Here is a 26086-nt window from a genome sequence, read left to right as displayed (position 1 = left end):
TTTAGTTGAACTGTCTCGCTCTAAAAGAAGCCTCAGTGAATGTCTGGGTTAGGGTCAGGGGTCAGGGGTTAGGGTCAGGGGTCAGGGTTATCTGTTCCCACAGCTTCTCTCCCACAGACCCTCGGTGTCCTGAAGATGAACTCTTTTCAGAGAAACTAGGAAATTAGAGAACCTGATCTGTGTTATCATGTGTATTATGTGTGTTTGTTGCATCTCATTTGGTAAAAACATGAACTCGTCATGAGACAGGAAGTTGGTGCAATGAGCCTTTAATTTACAACATGCAACAAAAATCACAACTTGTAGTTAAACTTTAAAAAAATGTTGAGAAACATCATGTGATGTGACGTCTGATCATAACACTGGACATGGCTTCTTCTCATCTCTTCATCTCTCCACCAGAGTCTGGCCACACGGCTCTCTTCACTGGAAGCATCTTGGTAACGGACCAACAACAACTCAACACAACATTAAGGCACTTTGGAGGAAACCAGATGGGATCTGTGAGGGTTTGTGGGTCCACTGGGTTCGGTTCACGGAGATGTTCGAACCCCACAGACGTGAACGGACATCTCCACTGCACTCAGCAGTTTGTCAAATCTGGTTAGACAAATGTTGAAAATACAAGCAAAGCTTTTTGTGTGTTGGTCTGGGCCGGGTCTGAGGAACCGTTCACACCCGATGTTTAGGTCCACACTGAACTGAAGAGTCTGACACAAACCAGGTGTGAGCCGCTCCCTGAAGACACAAACACTTGTGTTTGTGTTGATCTTAGATTTTCTAACATCTAAATGAAATCTAAGAGACTGAAAATTTGAATATTGTTCACTTAACAGATTTATTTCTTTTGTATTTCATTTGTTTTCTCGTGAGATGTCCATTTAAGATCACGTAACATTCTGTGGCCGTACTGTAACAGCACTAACAGGCCACCACACGGCTGGATATTTCCCAGAATCCTTTTTCTCCCAGTGGACAAACTGCCTTAAGTCCGGTCACTGTGCATCATGAAGCATCAGAAAATACAAACATGCAGGAATAACGGATGTAAACATCAGTGTTGGTCGGACCTGGAGTCCGAGGGAATCTAACATGTGGTGACATCTTCTCCTCGAGAGGAGAAGACAATGGAAACAGTCGGAGTTTATATCGTCAGCTGACGTGAAACTAATTTGCTCCGATTCCTCCGCAACTCCAGGCGGCAATAAAAAAGAAAACAAATAGCTAAAAAGTCAAAAAATTAAAATGCATTCATAAAAAATACAGTATAATTCTATACCAAAACTGAACTCTGGCTAAATACTGATGGAAATATTTGATATATCAAAAGTTTAACAGTAGAAATACAAAAAATCTAAACATGCTAAAACAAATCTCAAAATAAAAGCTACACATTATTCATGTCCAGTGATTCTACATAAGTGCTTCAGCTTCTGATTTTCATCAACAGCAGGTCAAACTTTCAGCTTCTCACAGGAAGTGTCGCTAATGGATTCAAGCTTCATGAGTCAAACTGGTCCAGACACAAGAAAAACAAGAAGCTCAGCAGGTGTGAACGTCTCGGTCCAACACACAAACATCAAACGCACAAATGTTTTTACTCTGAAGAAATCAGCTTTGAGCAGGTGTGATGCAACCTGTGATGTTAAACATCTACACACTGAGAGCTTCTGGATCGTCAACCCCCCCCCCCCCTCCCGATCAATTTCCCACAAACCCGACGTTCGAAAGACTCAAACTGGAGAAGCTAACACCAGTAAGTGAGTTTCCAATCATTGTTCTTTTGAGTAACTGGATTGCTTGTTCAAACCAGTGACTGGTAACTTCTCTCCCAGTGTGTAGAGGCTGCATCGTTTGCACCAGAGGCGAAGACAATAAACTCGTTTTGAACACATTAGAATTTGTCATGTAAATGTAAACGTCCACAGAGTCGAAGAGAAACAGTCGATTTTTATCCAATTAGACGTAAATCCCTTTGTTGTGTTGTCGCTGCTGCTACACAGGGAGATCAAAGACACGTTCAGTGAAGAGCGGATGCACCACGCTCACTTTTTGGCATCTGATTGACGGTTAAGGCAGTAAACTGAAGATTAACGTCTCCACGAGAGCAGAGCTCGGCTTGAACCGGACACGGCGGAAAAGTAAATCATCAAGAAAACTCTTTTCACTGAGCTTCTTTTAGCACCAGGAGAAAAACATTAGTGTGAATGAATTTTCCTTTTTAAACTTTTCTCAGAGACAGAAATAATGAGAGTAAACATCCATAATTTTGATAACTGGGGAACCTGAATGGCAAAAACACAAATTTTACAAACTCTGGTAAAATTCATAAACCTAAATCCTAAAGTTCTACTCATTTATACAGTATCACAAATACTTTTGATTAATCTGCACATTGGTTGGTTAATAGTTAATTCCTCTGTGTGAACGTTTTATTCAGGTGAACCTGTTTAATAATCCAGATATGAATGTTTCTGATCCAGACCTTTCATTGGTCCATTACATCATGATATTAATCTGAAAATCCTTTGGATTGATATTTGGTACATTTAATTATTTTGTGCATATTCTTTAACATGTATGTTTCTGTGCAACAGATTTCCACAGCAGCTAATTTCTCCCCTGACGAGCTCGAGAACCAACGACCAATCAGCTCGTGGCTGAAGGAGCGATTTGTAGACGAGTCCACGGCCTTTCAGACTCGTTAGTAGATAATATGTCGTTGGTTTGATTCTGCACATCAAATATGTTGACAATAAGTAAAAGAAACTTTCTTAATCCAGGTTTTGTTTGTAGCCTTGTTAGCATGCTGCTGTTTTATTTTTCACTATTTCATATCATAAGACTTTTTCGCATGCTTTAGTTTTTAGCACACGTGTGTATTAGCCCCTGAGTAATGTTTTAGCATGCTAACAAAGTCATTAGCATGCAAGCTTTTTTCTATAAAATTTCTGCTTGTAATAGTTATTAGCACACCAGAATGACAAGGCAGATATTTTGGTGTGCTAGCGATATTAGCATCGCAGGCTAACAGGGCTATACTGTGCATCATTGTGAAAAGTGATTTTAAAAGAGTCGCTCTGAACGGATGTCGCTGAGCGGAGGACGTGAAACACTGGACGTTAAACCAACCTGAACAAATCAAGCTAGCTGTCAGGAGGACACACAACAGGAAGAGGGCGCTGTTCTATAGACGCTCACAGCTGATGAGCAACGAGAAGCTCACGAGAAAAAAAAGATCTTTAAACATGTCGACCTGTTTCAGGCGGGAAGCAGCAGGGATGATGGGAAATGTAGTCGTGACAATAATATGAAAAGTGAGATTATCAAACGTGTCACTGATACAATCGATGGTTGAAATGTGAGACTCGGCACCTTTTCATGTGACGTCAGAGGTTTGAGAAGATTCAGTGGCAAACAGAATATATTTACATTTCAATGGTTGAAATCGACGCTTGTCCTGGATCAGCACTAGTTACCTCTGAGTTAGGATCAGGTGAACCATCCAGGTGTCTGCTGAGCTGAACGTCGGTTTGCTTAGAGACCATGTCTTACACAGTGGAACCTGGAGGGGGGGAGCAGGGATGGAGGGAGCAACCAGAGAATTGAAGAAGGTAAGCGAGGAAGACACAGGGAGGGAAAGTTAGACTCTGGCCTCACGTGGATCTGATCACATGATGACGTGAAGAAAGGAAACAATCGACTCAGTGTTGAACATTCTCATGATGCTCCTCAGCTCCTCTTTAATGGCTGATTAGCACTGTTAGCATTCCTCACTGTGTGTGTGTGTGTGTGTGTGTGTGTGTGTGTGTGTGTGTTTGGTCAGAAGGAAATGTACCTAAATAAAACAGCTCATCTGAGACTGAATCCTGAAAACACTGTTTACCTGCAAAACAATCCATCAATCAACAGTTGAGATGTCAATCAACCAAAGAGTGATTGATTGACTGATGGTTGTGTCCCCTTTGTTAAACAGGCTGACTTTGTGGGACACGTGATGCAGTGGACAGGGGACACGAGGACGTACCTGTGGGGTGAGGACCACAGGTCACACTGTAGGACGTCCACAGACTCACGGCCATCAGGAACGTGGCTATGAAGCCAAACACCTGAGGAGAAACATATCACTACATCAATACAACTAAATATTAATATCATCATTAGAACTGAATACAAATATTAATATAATCATTCAAACTAAATTGATTGGTCCAAAACAAAACCAATTTACTTAACACAACAAACACATTTTACAAATAAGGAAACTAAGAGGACCTCGCTTCTTCTTCATTTTGCATGATAAGGATTCTGGTTGGAAATTATTCCTCATAGTGTTTAACAATCAGTGGGGGAAGATAATCAATCAATTTTTATTTAAATATTTATAGATTTGTCAAATTTGATGTTAAATTATTTTGGTCACAAATTTCATTTTAGACTTATTTTAATGAAACATTTTTAATTCTTTTGTCTTTTGAGTTTACAGCGGTCACGTTGTGTTGGACGTTCAAACACAGGTTGTGAGAACACGTCATGGATGAAGGTATCAATGAGAGGTCACAGAGGTCAGAGAGGTCAGAGGTCGTGAACAGCTTCAGGACTCAGCTCATGGACACTAAACACGACCTTTCCCATGATTCCCAGTGTGTGTACGTACCGATGCCACCACCAGTGCAGACACAGACCCACTGTTCACCGCAGCCACGATGGAGGCGATGAGGATGAGGACGGTGCCGACGGAGTAATGGAAAAACTCCTGAAGCAACAGAACAAATAAATCAATTAGTATCTTCAGCCTGAATCCGTTCAATCAAGGATTAAACTACTTATTTATTAATTACTCAAACTTATTTAAAACCTAGAACATCATATTTGTACACATTAAAGACTTTAGTCACCGTCAGAGGCCAGTTGATGCACGGCATCTTGGCCTGCAGCCTGAACAGGTGCATGAGGAAGAAGACGAGGAAGGCCACGAGGAACCACAGCGTCACCACCTCAAAGAACTGGAACGCCGCCCAGCTGGGCCAGCCGCGAGCACAGCGGACACACAGGAAGGTGATGAGCAGAGCGAGCTGGAACACAGACCTCAGATCAGCCCTGGAACGTCTGAGCTTCAAGTTGATATTTACCTTCGTCTCTCTGAGAGATTTATATCTGATGAGATGTAGTTTACACTGGATTCAACTAAATTCATCAGTTCCTGAAACAGCCTCTCCATGTCATTTATCAACCATGAACACACCAGGTTAACTCTGATTAAACACCAGGTTAACTCTGATTAAACACCAGGTTAACTCTGATTAAACACCAGGTTAACTCCGGTTAAACACCAGTTTAACTCTGGGTAAACACCAGGTTAACTCCGATTAAACACCAGGTTAACTCCGGTTAAACACCAGGTTAACTCCGATTAAACACCAGGTTAACTCCGGTTAAACACCAGTTTAACTCTGGGTAAACACCAGGTTAACTCCGGTTAAACACCAGGTTAACTCTGATTAAACACCAGGTTAACTCTGATTAAACACCAGGTTAACTCTGATTAAACACCAGTTTAACTCCGGTTAAACACCAGGTTAACTCCGGTTAAACACCAGGTTAACTCCGGTTAAACACCAGGTTAACTCTGATTAAACACCAGGTTAACTCTGATTAAACACCAGTTTAACTCCGGTTAAACACCAGTTTAACTCTGGGTAAACACCAGGTTAACTCCGGTTAAACACCAGGTTAACTCCGATTAAACACCAGGTTAACTCTGATTAAACACCAGGTTAACTCCGATTAAACACCAGGTTAACTCCGATTAAACACCAGGTTAACTCTGATTAAACACCAGGTTAACTCCGATTAAACACCAGGTTAACTCTGATTAAACACCAGTTTAACTCCGGTTAAACACCAAGTTAACTCCGGTTAAACACCAGGTTAACTCTGATTAAACACCAGTTTAACTCTGGGTAAACACCAGGTTAACTCCGGTTAAACACCAGGTGAACTCTGGGTAAACACCAGGTTAACTCCGATTAAACACCAGTTTAACTCTGATTAAACACCAGGTTAACTCTGATTAAACACCAGGTTAACTCCGCGTAAACACCAGGTTAACTCCGGTTAAACACCAGTTTAACTCTGATTAAACACCAGGTTAACTCCGGTTAAACACCAGGTTAACTCTGATTAAACACCAGTTTAACTCCGGTTAAACACCAGGTTAACTCCGGTTAAACACCAGGTTAACTCTGATTAAACACCAGTTTAACTCCGGGTAAACACCAGGTTAACTCTGATTAAACACCAGGTTAACTCCGGTTAAACACCAGGTTAACTCTGGTTAAACACCAGGAAAACTCTGATTAAACACCAGGTTAACTCCGGTTAAACACCAGGTTAACTCCGGTTAAACACCAGGTTAACTCCGGTTAAACACCAGTTTAACTCTGATTAAACACCAGGTTAACTCCGGTTAAACACCAGGTTAACTCCGATTAAACACCAGTTTAACTCTGATTAAACACCAGGTTAACTCCGATTAAACACCAGGTTAACTCCGATTAAACACCAGGTTAACTCCGGTTAAACACCAGGTTAACTCCGGTTAAACACCAGGTTAACTCCGGTTAAACACCAGTTTAACTCTGATTAAACACCAGGTTAACTCTGATTAAACACCAGGTTAACTCCGGTTAAACACCAGTTTAACTCCGGGTAAACACCAGGTTAACTCTGATTAAACACCAGTTTAACTCCGCGTAAACACCAGGTTAACTCTGATTAAACACCAGTTTAACTCCGGGTAAACACCAGGTTAACTCCGGTTAAACACCAGGTTAACTCTGATTAAACACCAGTTTAACTCCGCGTAAACACCTGGTTAACTCTGATTAAACACCAGTTTAACTCCGGGTAAACACCAGGTTAACTCTGATTAAACACCAGTTTAACTCCGGTTAAACACCAGGTTAACTCCGATTAAACACCAGTTTAACTCCGCGTAAACACCAGGTTAACTCCGGTTAAACACCAGTTTAACTCTGATTAAACACCAGGTTAACTCCGGTTAAACACCAGGTTAACTCCGGTTTAACACCAGGTTAACTCTGATTAAACACCAGTTTAACTCTGGGTAAACACCAGGTTAACTCCGGTTAAACACCAGGTTAACTCTGATTAAACACCAGTTTAACTCTGGGTAAACACCAGGATAACTCTGATTAAACACCAGGTTAACTCCGGTTAAACACCAGGTTAACTCCGGTTAAACACCAGTTTAACTCCGATTAAACACCAGGTTAACTCCGGTTAAACACCAGGTTAACTCCGATTAAACACCAGGTTAACTCCGGTTAAACACCAGGTTAACTCCGATTAAACACCAGGTTAACTCCGGTTAAACACCAGGTTAACTCCGATTAAACACCAGGTTAACTCCGGTTAAACACCAGGTTAACTCCGGTTAAACACCAGGTTAACACCGGTTAAACACCAGGTTAACTCCGATTAAACACCAGGTTAACTCCGGTTAAACACCAGGTTAACTCCGGTTAAACACCAGGTTAACTCCGGTTAAACACCAGGTTAACACCGGTTAAACACCAGGTTAACTCTGATTAAACCGCAGTTTAACTCTGGTTAAACACCAGGTTAACTCTGGGTAAAGACCAGTTTAACCATCATTTAGAACTTGATGTAATTAGTGGCAGATTCCCTTCAGTGACATTACGTCCTGGTTAAAGATGGACACAGTCTCGGTTCACGCCAGGTAGACATCGGTTTGTCTCCGGGTAATGTCCCGCTGCAGTGGGTGGACTCTCACCATCTGTCCCATCTTCAGCAGACCCGGGATGGTCCGGGTGTAGCCCGCGTTGAAGACGCTGTCACCGGAAGTCCTGGTGGTGGATGTCGTGGTGACGACGGTGTGCGACATGTTTCCGGTAATCAGGGTTCGATAACGTTAAACTCGTTAAACTGCGAACGAGTCACGGTCAGTAATAACGACACAGACCGACTGACGGCACCGAGCACACACCGGATAAACAACCACACTTCCGGAGATACCTTTCACAATAAAAGTCTAAGGCCCAGTATTTAAAAAAAGACTAAAAAAGATAAATTTAAGATAAAATGATAAATATTAGGATTCAACAGTTACATCTAATATTCACAAAACGTTTGAGAAGAAGAATTATATATTTTTTTATTTCATTATTTTAGGAATCATTATTATATATAAATATTATAAAAATCTGTCTCTCTCTCTCACTCTCTCTCTCTCTCTCTCGCTTTCTCTCTCTCTCTCTCTCTCTCTCTCTCTCTCTCTCTCTCTCTCTCTCTCTCTCTCTCTCTCTCTCTCTCTCTCCTTTGTTTTGTGCCTTGACTGCTTGGTCCATAACAATAAAACTAGTTAATGTCCCAGTCTCAAAGGTCTCCTCTGCAGAGACATGACCTTCTAGTTTGAGCTGATCTCTTGACAGATTTCTGTATCTATCTCCACATTGACGACTCAACCAGTGGCTTTGCAGCTGAACTCTGAAACATTAGTCTTTTAATTTTGTCCAACATGTGACTGGTCCAACTCATGACCGCAGCCACACATTAGATCTTGTCTTCAGCCTCGGTCTGAGAATCAACTCCTGACCTCAGAGAGGACGGACATTTGTCTCTGACCGCTTTTCCACAGGTCTCCTCCGATTCTAATGTTTTACTCATTAGCTTCAATAATCTCTGTCAATCCAAATTGTATCTCATAACCCCTATCGAAAGAGACTGAAACCACCTGGTGACACCTCAGTGGGTTGATGAGAAGCTACGAGAACTCCAACGCTGAGCAGAGACTCTGAAAGGAAGTGGAAGAGGAAAGGCTGCATGTCCACGACTTCTGTATGAAAGACACTGTGGTGCACGTTCTGAGACAAGTTGTGTTTGTAAGTTTGTTTATTTAAAAGCTTTCTGCAGAAAGGATCACAGAGGCAAGGTGGAGGTGGCAAGTGATTCACACCATAACGTTTAAGTTGAGCTGTGCCTCAACTTCCATTTAAACCTCTTGACTTCCTATAATAACAAAAGTATGCAATGCTCTAGTTCAGCCCCCCCGACGGTGTCATACAAACACACACAACACACATGTTTGTACAGCTTAGTGAGGACACTCATTGGCATAATGCATTCCCTAGCCCCTAACCCTAACCACCCAAACTAAATGACTAACCCTTAACCTAACCTACCATAAACCTGAACCTGATTATAACCCTGACACCAAGTCTTATCCCCCAAACAGTCCATTCAAGTTGGGGGGGGGCTGTCACAAAGTGAGGACGGGCCTCACAAAGAGATTTGTACAAGAGCACACACACACACACTCACTCTCACACACACACACACACACACTCACAGACACACGCTCACACACAGGAAGTGAAGCTGAAAGCTGCAGAACTCTTGAACAGTCATACGGATCAAACTGACCGAGAACAGGAAGAGGTCAGTTTCGAGTCGGAGCCGCAGTGGAACCTGGTGTACCACACTCAGACCCCACTGCTCTCTGATTGGCTGCTTCAAACCTTCAAAGACTTTGGTTAATATTGAATCTTTTCTGTCAGAAATTTGAATTTAGATTAGATTTGAATGTTTGTGTTTATCTCCCAGTTGGAGACGTCACACGGTCCCCACTGTCTCCCCCTGCTGGACAAAACCCAGAGCAGCTAAACTCGACCGAGGCTGGAACTAGAACCTTCTGTGAATATCACAAACAGGAGGTAAAACAAAAGAAACACAATCATTTTAAGTAAATGGATTTATTGACATTTCTCAACCCATGACTTTTTGTTCAGCGCTATCTTTTTTTTTTTAAACCGGAAGTAACCATCTTTGGAGGAGGGGGGGGGGTACGAGAGGAGGTAGCTGGGTTGAGTCTCTGTGGAGTCGGAGGCTTTAAACCAAATTATGAGCAGAGTTTTAGAAAACAAGCATCACATCATTTCCGTTTCATGAGTCAATCAGGAAATTCTCTGTTGCTCCTGAGAAAAGAAGAACAAAACCATCATAAGACAGATATAATATTTATTATATTATTATAATCATAATTATTCTAATGATTAACATTATTATTTTCATCTTTCATACTTACCTCTGAACATTGACAGGAGAATACAGGATGACTGAAAAAGACAAAGTTCATTCATTAAAATTCACACTTTCTTAAACACTTAAGTGTAGAGACACAAAGACACAAGAAGACACACAAACGTTTCATTTCAGAACAAACACACACATGTTCTGTTCTTCTCCTCACAGGAAACTGAATCTTTATGTCGAAGAGGAAGAATTGCATATATTTACAGTTTATGTATTTATATATATATATACAGTGTATATATCCTGTGTGTGTCTGGCTCCTGTCCGCTCTCATCAGACAGAACATGGTCTCACTTGCACGAGAGACTCATTGATTCACAAACATCCTCAGGTTCTGATCTTCTAATGATCATCTGATCCAAAGAGCTGCAGATAACAGTGAACTCTAGAGACTCAGAGGAACCTCCTCTCCTTTCTCCTCTCCTGTCTCCTCTCCTGTCTCCTCTCCTGTCTCCTCTCCTGTCTCGTCTCCTGTCTCGTCTCCTGCCTCCTCTCCTGTCTCCTCTCCTGTCTCCTCTGCTGTCTCCTCTTCTGCCTCCTCTCCTGTCTCCTCTCCTGTCTCCTCTCCTGTCTCCTCTCCTGTCTCCTCTCCTGTCTCCTCTCCTGTCTCCTGTCCTGTCTCCTCTCCTGTCTCCTCTCCTGTCTCCTCTCCTGTCTCCTCTTCTGCCTCCTCTCCTGTCTCCTCTCCTGTCTCCTCTCCTGTCTCCTGTCCTGTCTCCTCTCCTGTCTCCTCTCTTGCCTCCTCGCCTGTCTCATCTCCTTTCTCGTCTCCTGTCTCCTCTGCTGTCTCCTCTTCTGCCTCCTCTCCTGTCTCCTCTCCTGTCTCCTCTCCTGTCTCCTCTTCTGTCTCCTCTTCTGCCTCCTCTCCTGTCTCCTCTCCTGTCTCCTCTCCTGTCTCCTCTCCTGTCTCCTGTCCTGTCTCCTCTCCTGTCTCCTCTCCTGTCTCCTCTCCTGCCTCCTCTCCTGTCTCCTCTTCTGTCTCCTCTTCTGCCTCCTCTCCTCTCCTGTCTCCTCTCCTGTCTCCTCTCCTCTCCTGTCTCGTCTCCTGTCTCGTCTCCTGTCTCCTCTGCTGTCTCCTCTTCTGCCTCCTCTCCAGTCTCCTCTCCTGTCTCCTCTCCTGTCTCCTCTCCTGTCTCCTGTCCTGTCTCCTCTCCTGTCTCCTCTCCTGTCTCCTCTCCTGTCTCCTCTTCTGCCTCCTCTCCTGTCTCCTCTCCTGTCTCCTCTCCTGTCTCCTCTCCTGTCTCCTGTCCTGTCTCCTATCCTGTCTCCTCTCCTGTCTCCTCTCCTGCCTCCTCTCCTGTCTCCTCTTCTGACTCCTCTTCTGCCTCCTCTCCAGTCTCCTCTTCTGTCTCCTCTCCTGTCTCCTCTCCTCTCCTGTCTCCTCTCCTGTCTCCTCTCCTGCCTCCTCTCCTGTCTCCTCTCCTGTCTCCTCTCCTGCCTCCTCTCCTGTCTCCTCTCCTCTCCTGCCTCCTCTCCTGTCTCCTCTCCTGTCTCCTCTCCTGTCTCCTCTGCTGTCTCCTCTTCTGCCTCCTCTCCTGTCTCCTCTCCTGTCTCCTCTCCTGTCTCCTCTCCTGTCTCCTGTCCTGTCTCCTCTCCTGTCTCCTCTCCTGTCTCCTCTCCTGTCTCCTCTTCTGCCTCCTCTCCTGTCTCCTCTCCTGTCTCCTCTCCTGTCTCCTGTCCTGTCTCCTCTCCTGTCTCCTCTCCTGTCTCCTCTCCTGCCTCCTCTCCTGTCTCCTCTCCTCTCCTGTCTCCTCTCCTGTCTCCTCTCCTGTCTCCTCTCCTGTCTCCTCTTCTGCCTCCTCTCCTGTCTCCTCTCCTGTCTCCTCTCCTGTCTCCTCTCCTGCCTCCTCTCCTGTCTCCTCTCCTCTCCTGTCTCCTCTCCTGTCTCCTCTCCTGCCTCCTCTCCTGTCTCCTCTCCTCTCCTGTCTCCTCTCCTGTCTCCTCTCCTGCCTCCTCTCCTGTCTCCTCTCCTGTCTCCTCTCCTGTCTCCTCACCTGGCTCAGGGGGACAGCCGGAGCTCGACAGCTGATGAACAGTTGGACCTGAGGAGAAGAAGCGTTGTCTCATCAGAGGTTTTTCACACAGTTATGATGTCTCATTGTTATTATTATAAGCATTTGATTATGTAACTATGCTGTAAATATATTAATATATAAAACAACCAAGTTCAGTAGTGTCACGTGTAAAACATGCACGAGAGGACACGTTTACTGTTCATCATGACCACGTTGAATCGTTTGGAAATTAAATAGATTCAATAAAAGCTTGTTTTTGTTGAGTGACTTCCGAGGGTTCAGAGGTCACCAGGTCAGAGAGGTCAACAGGACTCACTGCCCATGACCGAGTACAGCAGCTGGATCTCAGAGTCTCCGTCGGCTGGAGGCTCGGACGCTCGCACACCAAACCTCTTCACTAGAGGAAACACACAAACATGTTTTTACCTCAGGTTGAAATCAAACTTCTCCTTTTCTGCAGATGTGAAACTTTCAGTGTCGAACCTGAAGCCGACTGAGGAGCGTACCTGCATCAGCGTTCTCGTAAACAGTAGAAGAGTCGAGTGGAGCTGAAGAGAAACAAGACACATTACAACCAAGAGCCGGAGGAAGATGCTCATTTCAGAAAAATAATAAACAATAACTAAATAGATCAAATACAGATATTTCTGGTTCAGTGACAAACCGATAGAGATACTGTGATTGAGGCGGGAACCTGTTCTTTCTCACCAGGCACTGAACACATCACCTGCTCATTAATGACATTTATAGAAAGAAAATATAACAAATATCGATGATAAGAACGTTGTTTCATTTATCGTCTCCGCTCAACAGTTAACTGATCTACTGGGATGGTTCTACAATAATAATAATTAAAATAACAATCAAATAAAACAAATACAATAATAATAAAAAACAATTACACTAATCACAATCATAATAAAATACATCAACAAGAACAACAGTAATAATAACAATAATACAATCATAACGATAAGTCTTGTAAATCGATCATTGGAGCTGTCTCACTGATGATTTGATGGATAAGAAGATGATGAGTCTGCTGGAGGAGGATTTCTCTCACCTCTGTTCCTGCGACAGTGAACGATTCCCACTGTGAGCAGCAGCAGCAGCAGCAGCGCCCCCATGAGGCCACACACCACCGCTGTTATCATCAGGGTCTGACTGGGTGGATACGACCTCTGAGCCCCCCCCAGGCTGCTCTCCGCCCTGCAGGTCAGCTCCTCCCCCTCCAGGTAGGGCACCTGGCCGATCCGTCGGTACGGCCCCGCCTCAGTGGTCCGCCCCTGGTCCTCTAACTTGAGCCTGGAGGCCGACAGCCAAACCAGCTTGGGCAGCGGGTGGCCCTCCACCTCACACTGCAGCCTCCGGGGGGCGCTGCCTGAGGCCGGGGGGGGCTCCACCACAACCAGACTCAGGATCTGAGGTTCAGCTGCAAACGGTTTACCACAGATCAGAACTTTGATTCATACTTCAGTCCACAGATCTCAGGTCTGTTTCTGTCGTCATCTCATTCACGCTTGTGTGTGTTAACGTCTCAGTGATGTTATTGGTTAGACTTGGACATGTGACCTGTGACTCAGTGCTCTGTAGCATTCTTACATTGACTCTCCAGTGAGCAGCTCTTCACCTGTAACAAGAAGCTGGGTCTTCTCTCTCAGACTCCGCCAGCCCTCCAGCTCCACTGAGCAGAAGTACTGACCGCTATCCGTCAGCTGGACCTCCCTGATGAGGAGAGACAGCTCCCCCCGCCTCGGATCTCCAGTCAGCGAATGTTTGAGCTCAGGAAACGAACATTCGCCGCGTCCCTGAGTCGCTGAGTCGTTTCTAACTGAGCAGCTGAGGAAAGGTGACGAGTCAGCAGTTAGCCACCTGACGTGGATCTGTCCTGAACTCTGCTGTCCTCTGGAGCTGGTGAGGGAGCAGCTGAGGACAGCGTCTTCTCCTCTGGAGGCGCTGACCTCCGGAGAGACGGCCATCTTCCAACCATCGCAGAACGACCCTGAAGAGGAGGACACATCGCGTATGAGCTGGTGACATGTTTGGAGTTTTAGGTATGTCTCCTGGTGGGACCCGGCCCCGAGGACCGAGGCCTCCTGGACTGAGGCCTCCTGCACCGAGGCCTCCTGGACCGGTTGATGGTTCGGCCAATGGATGGATGATTCTAAACTGTTGGATCTTTGGTCATGATTCATCTCATTAACAACACAAACCCGACATGACAGCTTCAAGCAGTTGGTTTGAGTCAACGTGAGAAGAACAGGAAGTTCTTACCTGTGAAGATCACTGACAGAACAAGAAAGATCAGCTGATTCTGCTGCTTCATCCTCGGAGTCACCGCAAACTGAGAGAAGTCACTTCTTCACGGCTTCAAACCAAAATAGCAGCAGAGGAAGTTCTGTAAAATGTGTCGTAAGAAAACTTGATTCGAATGCGGAAGCAGAAGCTACGGACGCAGACAGGAAGTGATGTTTGACACGTGTTTTATGTATCAGAATATTTGAAGTCCTTAATGTTCTGTGTACATATGATCTGAGTCTGAATCCTACATCTGATTTTTCAGTTTCACAAAAAAGAACCTTGTCATGCAAAGGTTGTCCTGAGGATGGCGCCAGAGAAAAGGTTATGGGCTCATTCATCGGTGATAGTATAGACAGCATCACAGCTCGTAAAAGTAAAGCCAAAGCGCCCCCTGGTGTCTGACTGCCGTGTAGGTCGTAAACCTCCATTTGATGAGATAAATATGGGCTGAGACTGACTCCTGATTGGTTGAGCAGTTGCATGGGCGGTAGCTAGATACCACGGACACTGACTGGTAATCAACACAAGATGGCAGCGTTAGCATCTGAGATATTCTGTCTTCATCTCTGGAGGAAATGCAGACGTGTTAGTTTCTGTGATTCATCGTCTGGGGATCAGGTGATACAAATACTGTTCAAAAGCAGAAATGGGAAGAAACCTAGTGACACAGTGGCAGGGCTGTGGAGGTACTGAGTCACACACACACACTCAGACACACACTCAGACTCACACACACACTCAGACACACACTCAGGCACACACACACAGTTCCTTCAGTCTCATCATGGACGTTCTTCTGCTCTGCAGCTCTCTGCTCTTCTCTGCTGTCGGACGTGAGTTGATTCATTTTCATCATAAAACTGAACATTATATATTTATTCATGTGCAGAATGTGTGTGTGTGTGTGTGTTGGGGGTGTTCCTCATATTGTGAGGACAAAAATCATTGGACCGTGATGTTCATTATGAAACTTAAGATTAGTTTGGGTTCAGCTTCAGGTCGAGTAGTAACTGTTTAGAAATAGATCAGCTGTTGGAAACATGAGGTTCTGAGGTTCTGAGTAAAGTTAAAGCTCCACAGGCTGAAACATGGACCTTCTACCTTCTACATAAAGACATTTAAATGCTCTCCCCCCCCCACCAGTGCTCGGCTCTGGAGACGACGGCTGGTCCATGAACGTGCAGTCGGAGGTTCGAGCCATCGACGGCTACCCGGTGGTGCTGCCCTGCACCTTCAGTCACCCGCAGCACTCCCAGCACTCCTCCCTGAAGGTGCTGTGGCGTCTGGGCCACGGTCAGGGCGCCACCGTCCTGTTCCGCTGCACCAGTCACCCCGGGCCAGCCGCCTGCGAGCCGGGGCCCCAGCAGGACCAGCGCTACCGGCTGGAGGGGAACCCCCGACAGCACGACCTGTCGCTGCGGATCACCAGCGCCGCCCTGCAGGACAGCGGACGCTACTACTGCAGGGTGGAGGTTCAGGGACAGGCCCACATCAGCTTCGAGGACAAGATGGGAACCAGACTGAGAGTAGAGGGTACGTTTGACTAGACATGAAGATTTGAGCCTCTCGTGCTAACGAAGGATTCAAGGCACAGATTTAACAGCTGGACGTCCACGAGGCAGGTGTGAACGGGGCCTCAGGTGTGAGCGGGGCCTCAGGTGTGAACGGGGCTTGAGGTGTGAACGGGGCCTGAGGTGTGAACGGGGCCTGAGGTGTGAACGGGGCCTGAGGTGTGAACAGGGCCTGAGGTGTGAGTGGGACCTGAGGTGTGAACAGGGCCTGAGGTGTGAGCGGGACCTGAGGTGTGAACGGGGCCTGAGGTGTGAACAGGGCCTGAGGTGTGAGTGGGACCTGAGGTGTGAACGGGGCCTCAGGTGTGAACGGGGCCTGAGGTGTGAGTGGAACCTGATGTGTGAACGGGGCCTGAGGTGTGAGTGGGACCTGATGTGTGAACGGGGCCTGAGGTGTGAGTGGGACCTGATGTGTGAACGGGGCCTGAGGTGTGAACGGGGCCTGAGGTGTGAGTGGGACCTGATGTGTGAACGGGGCCTGAGGTGTGAACGGGGACTGAGGTGTGAACGGGGCCTGAGGTGTGAACAGGGCCTGAGGTGTGAACGGGGCCTCAGGTGTGAACGGGGCCTGAGGTGTGAACAGGGCCTGAGGTGTGAACGGGGACTGAGGTGTGAACGGGGCCTGAGGTGTGAGTGGGACCTGAGGTGTGAACGGGGCCTCAGGTGTGAACGGGGCCTGAGATGTGAACAGGGCCTGAGGTGTGAACGGGGACTGAGGTGTGAACGGGGACTGAGGGCTCGGCAGACGAGATGACATCACCGTCACACAGTCCACTGCTACTTGACGAGTATGAATCAGACTCAACAACAATGGCGTCTATGTACGAGTTTCTCTACGTGTGGTTAGCCCTGCTAGGTCTAATTACAAGTTAGCAGCTACACTTAGCTTCCCTGCTGTATATCACCATCATTCGTTCTTCTCTGGTATTTCATCGATGGAGACTTTACTTCTACTGGCTCAGGGAACTTGTTTGTTTGTTGTTGTTTTCTTGTTTTTGTTTTCTTGCGTTCACACAAGTCTCTGACTCAAAGGCTGACCCCGGGGGGGCTGCTGCCCCCGTGCTGTTGCCTGCTCTGCCTGCAGGTGGCGACACTTTGTGTTACTCATCAGTTTCTTCCCGTCTGTGCAGCTCCTCCAAAGATCCTGGCCCTGTCGGTGGAGGGCAGCGAGCAGTCCGGGTACCGGGCCCTGTGCCGGGTGCAGGGCTCCCCGCTGCCGGACGTCCAGTGGCTCGGCCCAGATGAGCTGCTGGAGGGGGCGGTGGTCGGCCCGCTGGCCCAGGGGACGCCGGCTCACGACCAAACCGTCAGCCAGCTGCGAGACGTGGAGCCGGGCCACCACTACACCTGCAGCGCCTCCAACCCGCTGGGCAAGGAGCAGGCCACCCTGTACGTCCTGCCCCCCCGGCCGCTGCTGTCTGTGGGCGGAGCCTCGCCTCCTCTCCTGCTGCTCCTGACGCTGTCGGTGGGGGCAAAGGTCATCCTGCTGGTGGGGGTGGGGGTGTGGTTGGTGCAGGGCGGCGCTCTGCAGGTGGTCGGCTGCTGGTGGAAGTAACGTCATTAAATTGAATATAAGATGCTTTTTGTCCTAATTATGTTTTGTGTAATTATTAATTATTATTTTATTTCTTGGATCCTGTATTTACAGATCATTTCCTTTAAATTTTATGAAAAGAACTGTGACGTGTTGTAAAACATGAAATTACTCTTATTATACGGATCATTATAAATATTATTATATTCCAGATTAATTCATGATTCATGTTCATTCTGAGGTCCCAAAATAAAACTTCATTAGATCTGAAGACAAATTATAAAACCATTAGTTTACGACACAGGATTCTTCAGTTTGAGTCTGACAAAGAAAGTTAATGTCAATAAACAGTTTTTTAATGTTTTAAAAGAAAGATGTTTTCTACAAAATGATTTGTATATTTCAGCCAGAGGGTGTTTTGCATTAGTGAGTGCAGTGACCCGTGAAGGCCAGCAGGGAGAGCTGGTGTTCAACTGGAGGTTTGTATAAATTTAAAATGACGTGATGAGAAAGTTTGGAAAAAACCTCCTCTGCAGACCAATCACGTCACAGAACTTACAGATGTTTACATATTGTTCTACATGAGCAGAAGCCGATAGGTACACATGAGAAACTCTGACCTTTGACCTGAATTATTTTGTGTGTGTCTGCAGATTGGAATCATCACGTTGTCATGTCGAAATGTTTGTGATAAAGTTTCTTTCATTTCATTTTGCCAAAAACACAGAAATCATGTCACACTTCAAACTTTATTTAAATAAACATGAAGGTTAAACTACAGCGTCTAGTTCTACACGTGTTAACGATTCAATGCTCTTCACAGATTCCTCTGACTCTTCTGTCCACGATGTGTTGACTTGTGTCAAAGTGGAACTCGACCCTTCTTAGATAAATCATATTTAAGGCTCCAGACTTATTGATTTAACGCTGTCACTCTAACATCTGCTGCTTGTGCTCAAACTACGCAGCTGCACACAGATCCTGCTCCGAGCTTCAGCTCTTCAGCTCTTCAGCTCTTCAGCTCTTCAGCTCTTCAGCTCTTCAGCTCTTCAGCTCTTCAGCTCTTCTCCTCACACAAGCCTCTAGATGGCGCTGTGTGGTGAACTCGTTTCAGTGGAACTTTAGAAGAAGCGTTTGTGGAATGATCTGTACGTGTTGATTGAAGGACAGAAGCCAGGTGGCGCTCTAACTACCACATTTGTTCTGATGATATTAAAGCTATCAGACTACAGCAGCTACAGGTTGACCTAAAGCACTCTGTCAATGATGAGAGGGAAAGATGAGCTCATCTGGATCAGAGATCAGAGATCCCTCTTCCAGTTCAGCTGCTGGTTTCCCTCAGCTCCCGTCCTGCTGGTCTATCCCAGTGGGAAGAGGAGGGGGGGTCTGTAGCAGACCGGACGGAAGGCCTTGCAGCAGTCCTGGTCGCTCCACCCAAACTCCTCCTCGCTCCTCAGACTCATGACGGCACACTGGCCGTCGTTCACCGCGCCGGGCTCCCCGTCCTTCCAGTTGGTTGTGTTGACCGGCTCGTTGTTGAGCCAGTACCACTCCCCAGTCTGGGAGCTCCGCCTCATGCCGATCCACGCCTCCTGCACGCTGTCGTTGTTCGCCTGGATGATCTCCTGGTAGATGTGCGTCACGTTGTGGCTGCCGGAGAGGCTGACCAGCTGCAGCTGTTTGTCTCTGCAGTACTTCACAGACTCGCGCCAGCCGGCTGCCACGTCTCCGATATGTACGACCTCTGGATCCAAGAGGCAGCCCCTGAAATCTGTCATTCAGAAGAAACATCAAGCTGGAGTTAGTTTAGTTTGAAACCAAAATAATCAACTGAACACAAAGACGACTTCTTCTCCTCGTCTCTGGAAACTGAGTCTTCATGTGAATATGTAGAATCTGTGGGAACAAGCTTCTGGTTCCTGTTTCGAGTTCGATCTCCTTCGACAAACATTCATGTACAAACAGCTTGATGGAGATGAACTCCAGTGTTTGTGTGTTTGTGGAGAAACGTTCAACTTGTGATGAAAGAACCGAATCTGACTGAGGACAGACGGATCGTTGTCCCCAGAGGATGATACATCATCAGACCAGCCAATGGGCTCTGAGATTCATCCGCTCCTAACTACTTGATGAAAATGTCTAACTTGTAATTTTTTCTTTTCTTTAACCACATTTAAAAGGTTGCTTCAAATTTGCTCAGCAGCTGCCTGTGATAACTGCTGATGATCACTTCCTGTTGGAAGTTTGTTGATCGTTGTGTTTGAGGATAAAAAAGTTTATTCACGACTTTTAGTAAATAACTTGATCAACAGACAAAGACTTTTTATTCTTAAAGTTCAGTATTTAATCAAAGAGCATTTTGAGTCTTTTGGAAACAGTTAGCTAACGTCTGCATAATTAGCTCCAACACAATCTGCTAAACTAAAATTGTGTTGTTGATTTGTGTATTTGTTGAAGAAGTGACTGTGGATTTGAACTGAAATCTGTTTGTGTGAAACCGTCTCAGAGTTTATTCAGTTTGAACGTTGAAGCTGAACCTCTGACGGATCCGTACCTGCAGTCCTACTGATGACGGGCGCTGGGTTCCCAAACAGAGCAGCTCCGGAGCGCCCATGAAAGTAGACGGCCATTTTGTGAGACGTGTGCCAGAGGACGCTCTGGTCCAGCATCACTTTGACCTGTGTCGAGAAGAACTCTGTCCCCCTCAGCGGCTGCCAGTCTGGGTTCTCCAGAGGATCATTTCCCATTCGAACCCCGTCTTTGAAGCTCTTGTGAACGAGGACCACAGCAAAGTTCTCCATGTCTCTGACCCGATTGATCACATAGCAGGAGGCGAAGTCGGCCTCTGGGATCAGGCTCAGGAGGAGCCCTGGGCGGTAGAGGAGGGCGTTTCCGTTTGTCTCCACCAGCGGCGAGTCCGGGTCAAAGCTTCTGATTGTGGTCGATTCGTTGCTCGATATCAGAAGACGCGTTTCGTCCTTGACCAGAACGGGAGGAATGAAGAACCGGAGCGTCTGGTCGCTGGCGGCCGACAGCGTGGTCTGCAGGATGCCGCAGGTGCAGTTGTATCTGATGGTGCAGGCGTGACCGAAGAGGACGGCCACCGGCTGGTCGGCCTTCACGGCTCGAGGTCCTGCTTGTTGAACCAGGACCTGAAGGACCTCCCGGGGCTGAAGCACCTCTTCTCTGGGGGGGACTTCTCCGATGGTCACCGTGGTTTGTTGTTTGCCACTGACGATGAACAGGGTGAAGGGTCTCCTCTCAGTCACGTCCAACGAGACCTGGTCGGTGGTTCCTTGGATTTGCGGTACAGGAGGGATGAGGTACTCCTTTCCCAGTTTGAGGGTTGGTAAAACCAGAGCTGTCTGCACGCTGGTGAGCTTCCGGCTGCAGGAGCGGACGGTGATCTTCTCAGTGCTGGTGATGAGGAGAGCTTTGCTGGAGATCGGCTTCTTTCTGAGCTCCAGCTCGTCTACAATGATCTCTTTGGTTTGTCCGGCGCTCAGAGTCACCGGCTGGTCCCCGACGGTGACCTGTGTGTCACGCAGCGCCGTGAGCTGCACACTGTTCACCGGGGGGGTCGGGTGATAGTACGCAATGTTCTCCGGAAAAACGACAACGAAACTCTGACCAGCGTCGTCTTGACGAGGATCAGCAGAGGAGTCTGGGAAAATAACACAAACTGTCAGTCACGTTTTTTAATTAAACACAAATACTGCACAAATATTTCACATTTTTTTATTAATTATGTATTTTTTAAATCAATATTTCATTCACTAATTAACTGGAACATTAGACGGTTTATAAAGATGATCAGTGACTGTGTATTTTTCGATGATTCATGTTCACTGCATCTTCTGGCACCAGATGTTTGTGCTCTGGTGTGTATGTGATTATTTGTATTTGTTAAATAGTTATTATTATATATATTGATTCTATAGACTGTACCTGAGTGTCTGGCTGCCAGCAGCAGCAGCAGCAGCACAGACCACATGTTCACAGCCGCTTCACAGTGAGTCACTGAGATCTGGAACAAACATCACATCTGAGACATGAGAAGGAAACCAGTTCCACTTCTGAGTTCTAAAAACTGATAAATCAAGATGTTAAATAAATAAATGACAATTAGGAGAAAAATGTTTCCCACAATAGAGACCACTAAACTTCTTAGAAGAAACAATTTACTTCTATAAAAACGAAAGAAATAATCCAGAATTCATCTTTAAAAGAAAAGGTTTGATAAAGGACCTGATACTTTGTGACCTCTGACCTTCAGAAACATTAAAATGATAAATCATCGTCTCACCTGAAGCTGAAGATCTGTGTCTGTGCTGCTCGTCAGTCGTCCTGTGTCCTCGTCTCTGCTTCAGACCTGGAAGGAACATTTGTCAGTCAAACGATCCGGAGACGTTTGCATGAGACGTGGATCAGGATGGAGGTCAGAGGTCACTCACTGTGTGTGTGTGTGTGTGTGTGTGTGTGTGTGTGTGTGTGTGTGTGTGTATGTGTGTGTGGTGTATGTGTGTGTGTTTGTGCAGCTCAGGGTAATTTGACTGTCAAACTGACACCAGATCAGATCAGGACACAAAACCTGCACACGCACACACACACACTCACACAACAACACACAAACACAGACCAACACTAACACACCCACACACACTCTCTTGTGATTTATTAAAAACATTCCTGACAAAATATTTAACTAGTAAATGATTTGTTTCTTCATGTTGGACACAAGATGTCGGTGCAGGCAAACAAACACACACACACAAACACACACACACACACACACTCACACATTATAATCCTGCTCACACTCCAAACCTTTTATGTGTTCCATTTGTCGTAGTTGTGTAACCGTCGACCTTTCTGAGAAAATAGGATAACGTGTGTTTGTGTGTTTGTAAAACAGAGAGAGAGAGTGTGTGTGTGTGAGTGAGTGTGTGTACGTGTGTGTGTGTATGTGTGTGTGTGTGTATGTGTTTGTGTGTGTCTGTGTGTATGTGTGTGTGCGTGTGTGTGTGTGTGTGAGTGTGTGTGTGTGTGTGTGAGTGTGTGTGTGTGTGTGTTAATCTTTAATCTGGCTCTAGATTACATTTGTCAGGAAGTCTGACAGGATGACCTCACTGCTCAGATGTGGCCCCTCCCTCCTCGTACATGAGGACAGACGGACGCTGTCCCTCTTCGTCTCTGGTCAAACCCGTGGACATGGCAACGTTCGTCTCTGTGAGTAAATGTCTCCTTCGTCTTTTCTCTGTTTGACGTGATGGAGTCTCAGATCTTTACATGAGGGTTTCACTTGATCAGTTATCAATGATCAAGTGGAAGATTCACTTCATTCAAAAAGCTCCATTACAGTGAAGAGACTCGTGCATTCAAATAAAATATTGCAAAAATCTGATTTGATCAAATAGGATCTGAAACTCTGATGTTTTATTGATCCGTTATAATAATAGATTATTATTAGAATATTAAAGTAATATGAGCATAGCGTATTAACCCGAAACTGTCATGAGAATCAAAATGTGAAATATTTTGTTTATCAGCTGAAACATGATGTTTGTTTCTGTCAGATCATGTGACAGACAAATATTAATCTTCAGGTTTCAGTTGTTCCAGATTCCAGACTTTATTTTGTCAAGAGCAACATTTAAATTGAGCCGCTCGGGTCCCCGGCTCCCTTCTAACCGTGCTCCACAATATTACACAACAAAAAAATTAAAACATAAATAGAATATAAAGAATAAGAGAATTCAAATATAATAAAATATACACATAAATGTAAATGTTTAACTAAAATAAAGTATGTTACTGCAGAGTAGACTGCATGGCTGAATGAAACATGTGATACTGGTAAGGACGTGAGGAGTTCAGAGCAGGGAGCGTCTCCGGGGGAGGAGACGTCTCTGATCCGGATCAAAGAACCGGATCAGGCAGCTTATCAGGTGGTCGGGTCTCTAATGATCCGGTTGGTGGTCTTCCTGCAGGGCCGGGTGTACAGGTCCCTGATCTATATAGATCTACGGTAGAGGTCCCTGATCTATATAGATCTATGGTAGAGTTCCCTGATCTATATAGATCTACGGTAGAGGTCCCTGATCTATATAGATCTATGGTAGAGGTCCCTGATCTATATAGATCTACGGTAGAGGTCCCTGATCTATATAGATCTATGGTAGAGTTCCCTGATCTATATAGATCTACGGTAGAGGTCCCTGATCTATATAGATCTACGGTAGAGGTCCCTGATCTATATAGATCTACGGTAGAGGTCCCTGATCTATATAGATCTATGGTAGAGGTCCCTGATCTATATAGATCTACGGTAGAGGTCCCTGATCTATATAGATCTATGGTAGAGTTCCCTGATCTATATAGATCTACGGTAGAGGTCCTCCGTGGAAGCTGCTCCGTCCGGGTGCTCAGCCGTCACCAGGACGTAGAAGAGACATTCAAATCTGGTCACTGTTTAAAATAGAACGATTCATCGAAATGTGAAGAATGAACCTGCAGATTGATCATCAAACCCTGTGTGTGTGTGTGTGTGTGTGTGTGTGTGTGTGTGTGTGTGTGTGTGTGTGTGCTCCAGCTGGCGACGTGTCACCAGTGCTCGGTGGTGTGGTCTCGTCGGGGTCTCGTCTACAGAGACTCCCTGTCGGCTCTGTCCAGGAACCTGAGGGCCCCCGGGAGCCCCCGTCACTGGGCCCTGGGCCCCCGGCTGCAGGGCCTCCACAGCAAACACTACTGCATCCTCAGGTAACACACACACACTGAGAAGAAAACACAGTGAGAAGTACACAATGAAAAGAACACACTGAGAAGTACACACTGAGAAGTACACACTGAGAAGTACACACTGAGTAGAGCACACTGAGAAGTACACACTGAGAAGTACACACTGAGTAGAGCACACTGAGAAGAACACAGTGAGAACTACACAGTAAGAAGTACACACTGAGAAGTACACCGTTAGAAGTACACAGTGATAAGTACACACTGAGAAGTACACACTGAGTAGAGCACACTGAGAAGAACACAGTGAGAAGTACACACTGAGTAGTACACAGTGATAAGTACACACTGAGTAGAGCACACTGAGAAGAACACAGTGATAAGTACACACTGAGAAGTACACACTGAGTAGAGCACACTGAGAAGAACACAGTGATAAGTACACACTGAGAAGTACACACTGAGTAGAGCACACTGAGAAGAACACAGTGAGAAGTACACACTGAGAAGTACTTCTTGTCTTCACCGCCTCTCCTCTTCCTCACAGACTTCACCTCCCAGAATCCATTGCTCTGGCTCGCTCGAAGCCGTCAGGATGATGATGAAGATGAAGATGATGAAGATGAAGATGAAGATGAAGATGAAGATGAAGATGATGAGCCTCACTGATCAGACAGCTGCTGGACACCAGAGGGCGCCGCAGGGCTCAGAGTAGTATATGTGAAGTAAAGATGATAAAATATTTATAAATAATACATGTTATTGATCATATTAACTGAATCTGTTTAATGCGGTAAAATGATGTGAAATAAACACAAACGTTTATTTCTGTGTCTGTGACTTTTCACTTTTAAAAACCAGTACTGTCCTGAAGCATCATGGGAGCTGGTGTCTCGTCAGGGAGACAGGGGTCAAAGGTCGTGTGAAATAGTAATAAGAGGGCAGGACTCCTGCTGAAGTTCATCACTGCTGTGATGATGACAAGTGGAGCTGTAACTTTAACACACACACACTGACTCACACACTCATAACACACACACACTCTGACACACAAAGACACTGTGACCTTTGACCTCTAAATTCCAATCGGTTCATTTGTTAATGCCAGTGAACATTTGGACTAAACTTTAAAGGATTCATGGAAGATGTTCTTAGAATATTCCTAAGGATTCTTAGGTTCCAAAGGAAGAAGAGTTTAAAGCAACCTTGACCTCTGACCTTTGGACTCCAAACTCCAATCAGTTCCTTTCTTGGGTCTTTGAGCGAATGTGAAGATGAAAATAGGACAAATTGAAAACCTGACAACATGAAGAACAGAGGTTATGAATGAGAGACTGAGTGTAGAGCAGGAAGCAGCTGGTGTCTTCTGGACCTGCAGGAACACCTTGAAGGTGAGACTCTGTGGAACCACAAAGACTTGACTGTGGTGAGGTCAGCAGGTTAGAGCGGAGCAGCAGGGGGAGACCCTGAGCTGCTGATCCCAGATGAGCTGCTCCATCCCCACACTCTGGCTCCTTCTCAGATATGTCACCAGATCAGAGGGAATCTGATTCTGTTCCTTCTTCATCTTCATCATCTCCCAGCAGGAGGAGGGTGGTGCGTTCAGGAGCTGTGTTACACAGTGGGAACAATCCCCTCCTTGCTACAGGAGAACGAGCAGTGAAACAACCAGCACTCAAACCATCACACTCCTCTTCTCCTCCTGCAGCGTGTTGTTTTCATTTCATTTCACCTCCAACTTAACACCAGTGAACATCCAGGGATTGGACATAGAGGTGGTGAAGAACTACAAA

At 45.9% G+C, this 26086-nt stretch overlaps 4 protein-coding genes across 4 annotated transcripts; 1 reads left to right on the top strand and 3 right to left on the bottom strand.

The window, feature by feature from the left end:
* Positions 1-252: 252 nt before the first annotated feature.
* On the bottom strand, positions 253-8022 carry cmtm7 (CKLF-like MARVEL transmembrane domain containing 7). The gene is made up of 5 exons (XM_062399678.1): positions 7820-8022; positions 4899-5075; positions 4658-4756; positions 4028-4109; positions 253-3565 (listed from the first exon to the last, which is right to left on the bottom strand). Exons 1-5 carry the CDS (start codon positions 7928-7930, stop codon positions 3552-3554), a joined length of 483 nt encoding a protein of 160 aa, XP_062255662.1. The 5' UTR covers positions 7931-8022; the 3' UTR covers positions 253-3551.
* A 1788-nt stretch (positions 8023-9810) lies between these two features.
* Positions 9811-14583, bottom strand: LOC133965637 (sialic acid-binding Ig-like lectin 15). Its single transcript, XM_062400304.1, has 8 exons — positions 14427-14583; positions 13783-14154; positions 13216-13584; positions 12659-12700; positions 12469-12549; positions 12132-12179; positions 10130-10160; positions 9811-10019 (listed from the first exon to the last, which is right to left on the bottom strand). Exons 1-8 carry the CDS (start codon positions 14476-14478, stop codon positions 9995-9997), a joined length of 1020 nt encoding a protein of 339 aa, XP_062256288.1. The 5' UTR covers positions 14479-14583; the 3' UTR covers positions 9811-9994.
* A 571-nt stretch (positions 14584-15154) lies between these two features.
* Positions 15155-18287, top strand: si:dkey-11p23.7 (V-set and Ig domain-containing protein). Its single transcript, XM_062400305.1, has 3 exons — positions 15155-15286; positions 15597-15986; positions 17155-18287. Exons 1-3 carry the CDS (start codon positions 15238-15240, stop codon positions 17577-17579), a joined length of 864 nt encoding a protein of 287 aa, XP_062256289.1. The 5' UTR covers positions 15155-15237; the 3' UTR covers positions 17580-18287.
* Positions 18288-18346: 59 nt separating this feature from the next.
* On the bottom strand, positions 18347-21582 carry LOC133965110 (uncharacterized). Its single transcript, XM_062399513.1, has 3 exons — positions 21507-21582; positions 20113-21222; positions 18347-19329 (listed from the first exon to the last, which is right to left on the bottom strand). The coding sequence occupies exons 1-3, from the start codon at positions 21550-21552 to the stop codon at positions 18917-18919; spliced, it is 1569 nt and encodes a 522-aa protein (XP_062255497.1). The 5' UTR covers positions 21553-21582; the 3' UTR covers positions 18347-18916.
* Between the last annotated feature and the right edge of the window lie 4504 nt (positions 21583-26086).

Source organism: Platichthys flesus, chromosome 11, assembly GCF_949316205.1.
Source record: "Platichthys flesus chromosome 11, fPlaFle2.1, whole genome shotgun sequence".
In the NCBI taxonomy this organism is placed as follows: domain Eukaryota; kingdom Metazoa; phylum Chordata; class Actinopteri; order Pleuronectiformes; family Pleuronectidae; genus Platichthys; species Platichthys flesus.
This window is presented reverse-complemented; position numbering and strand designations above follow the sequence as displayed.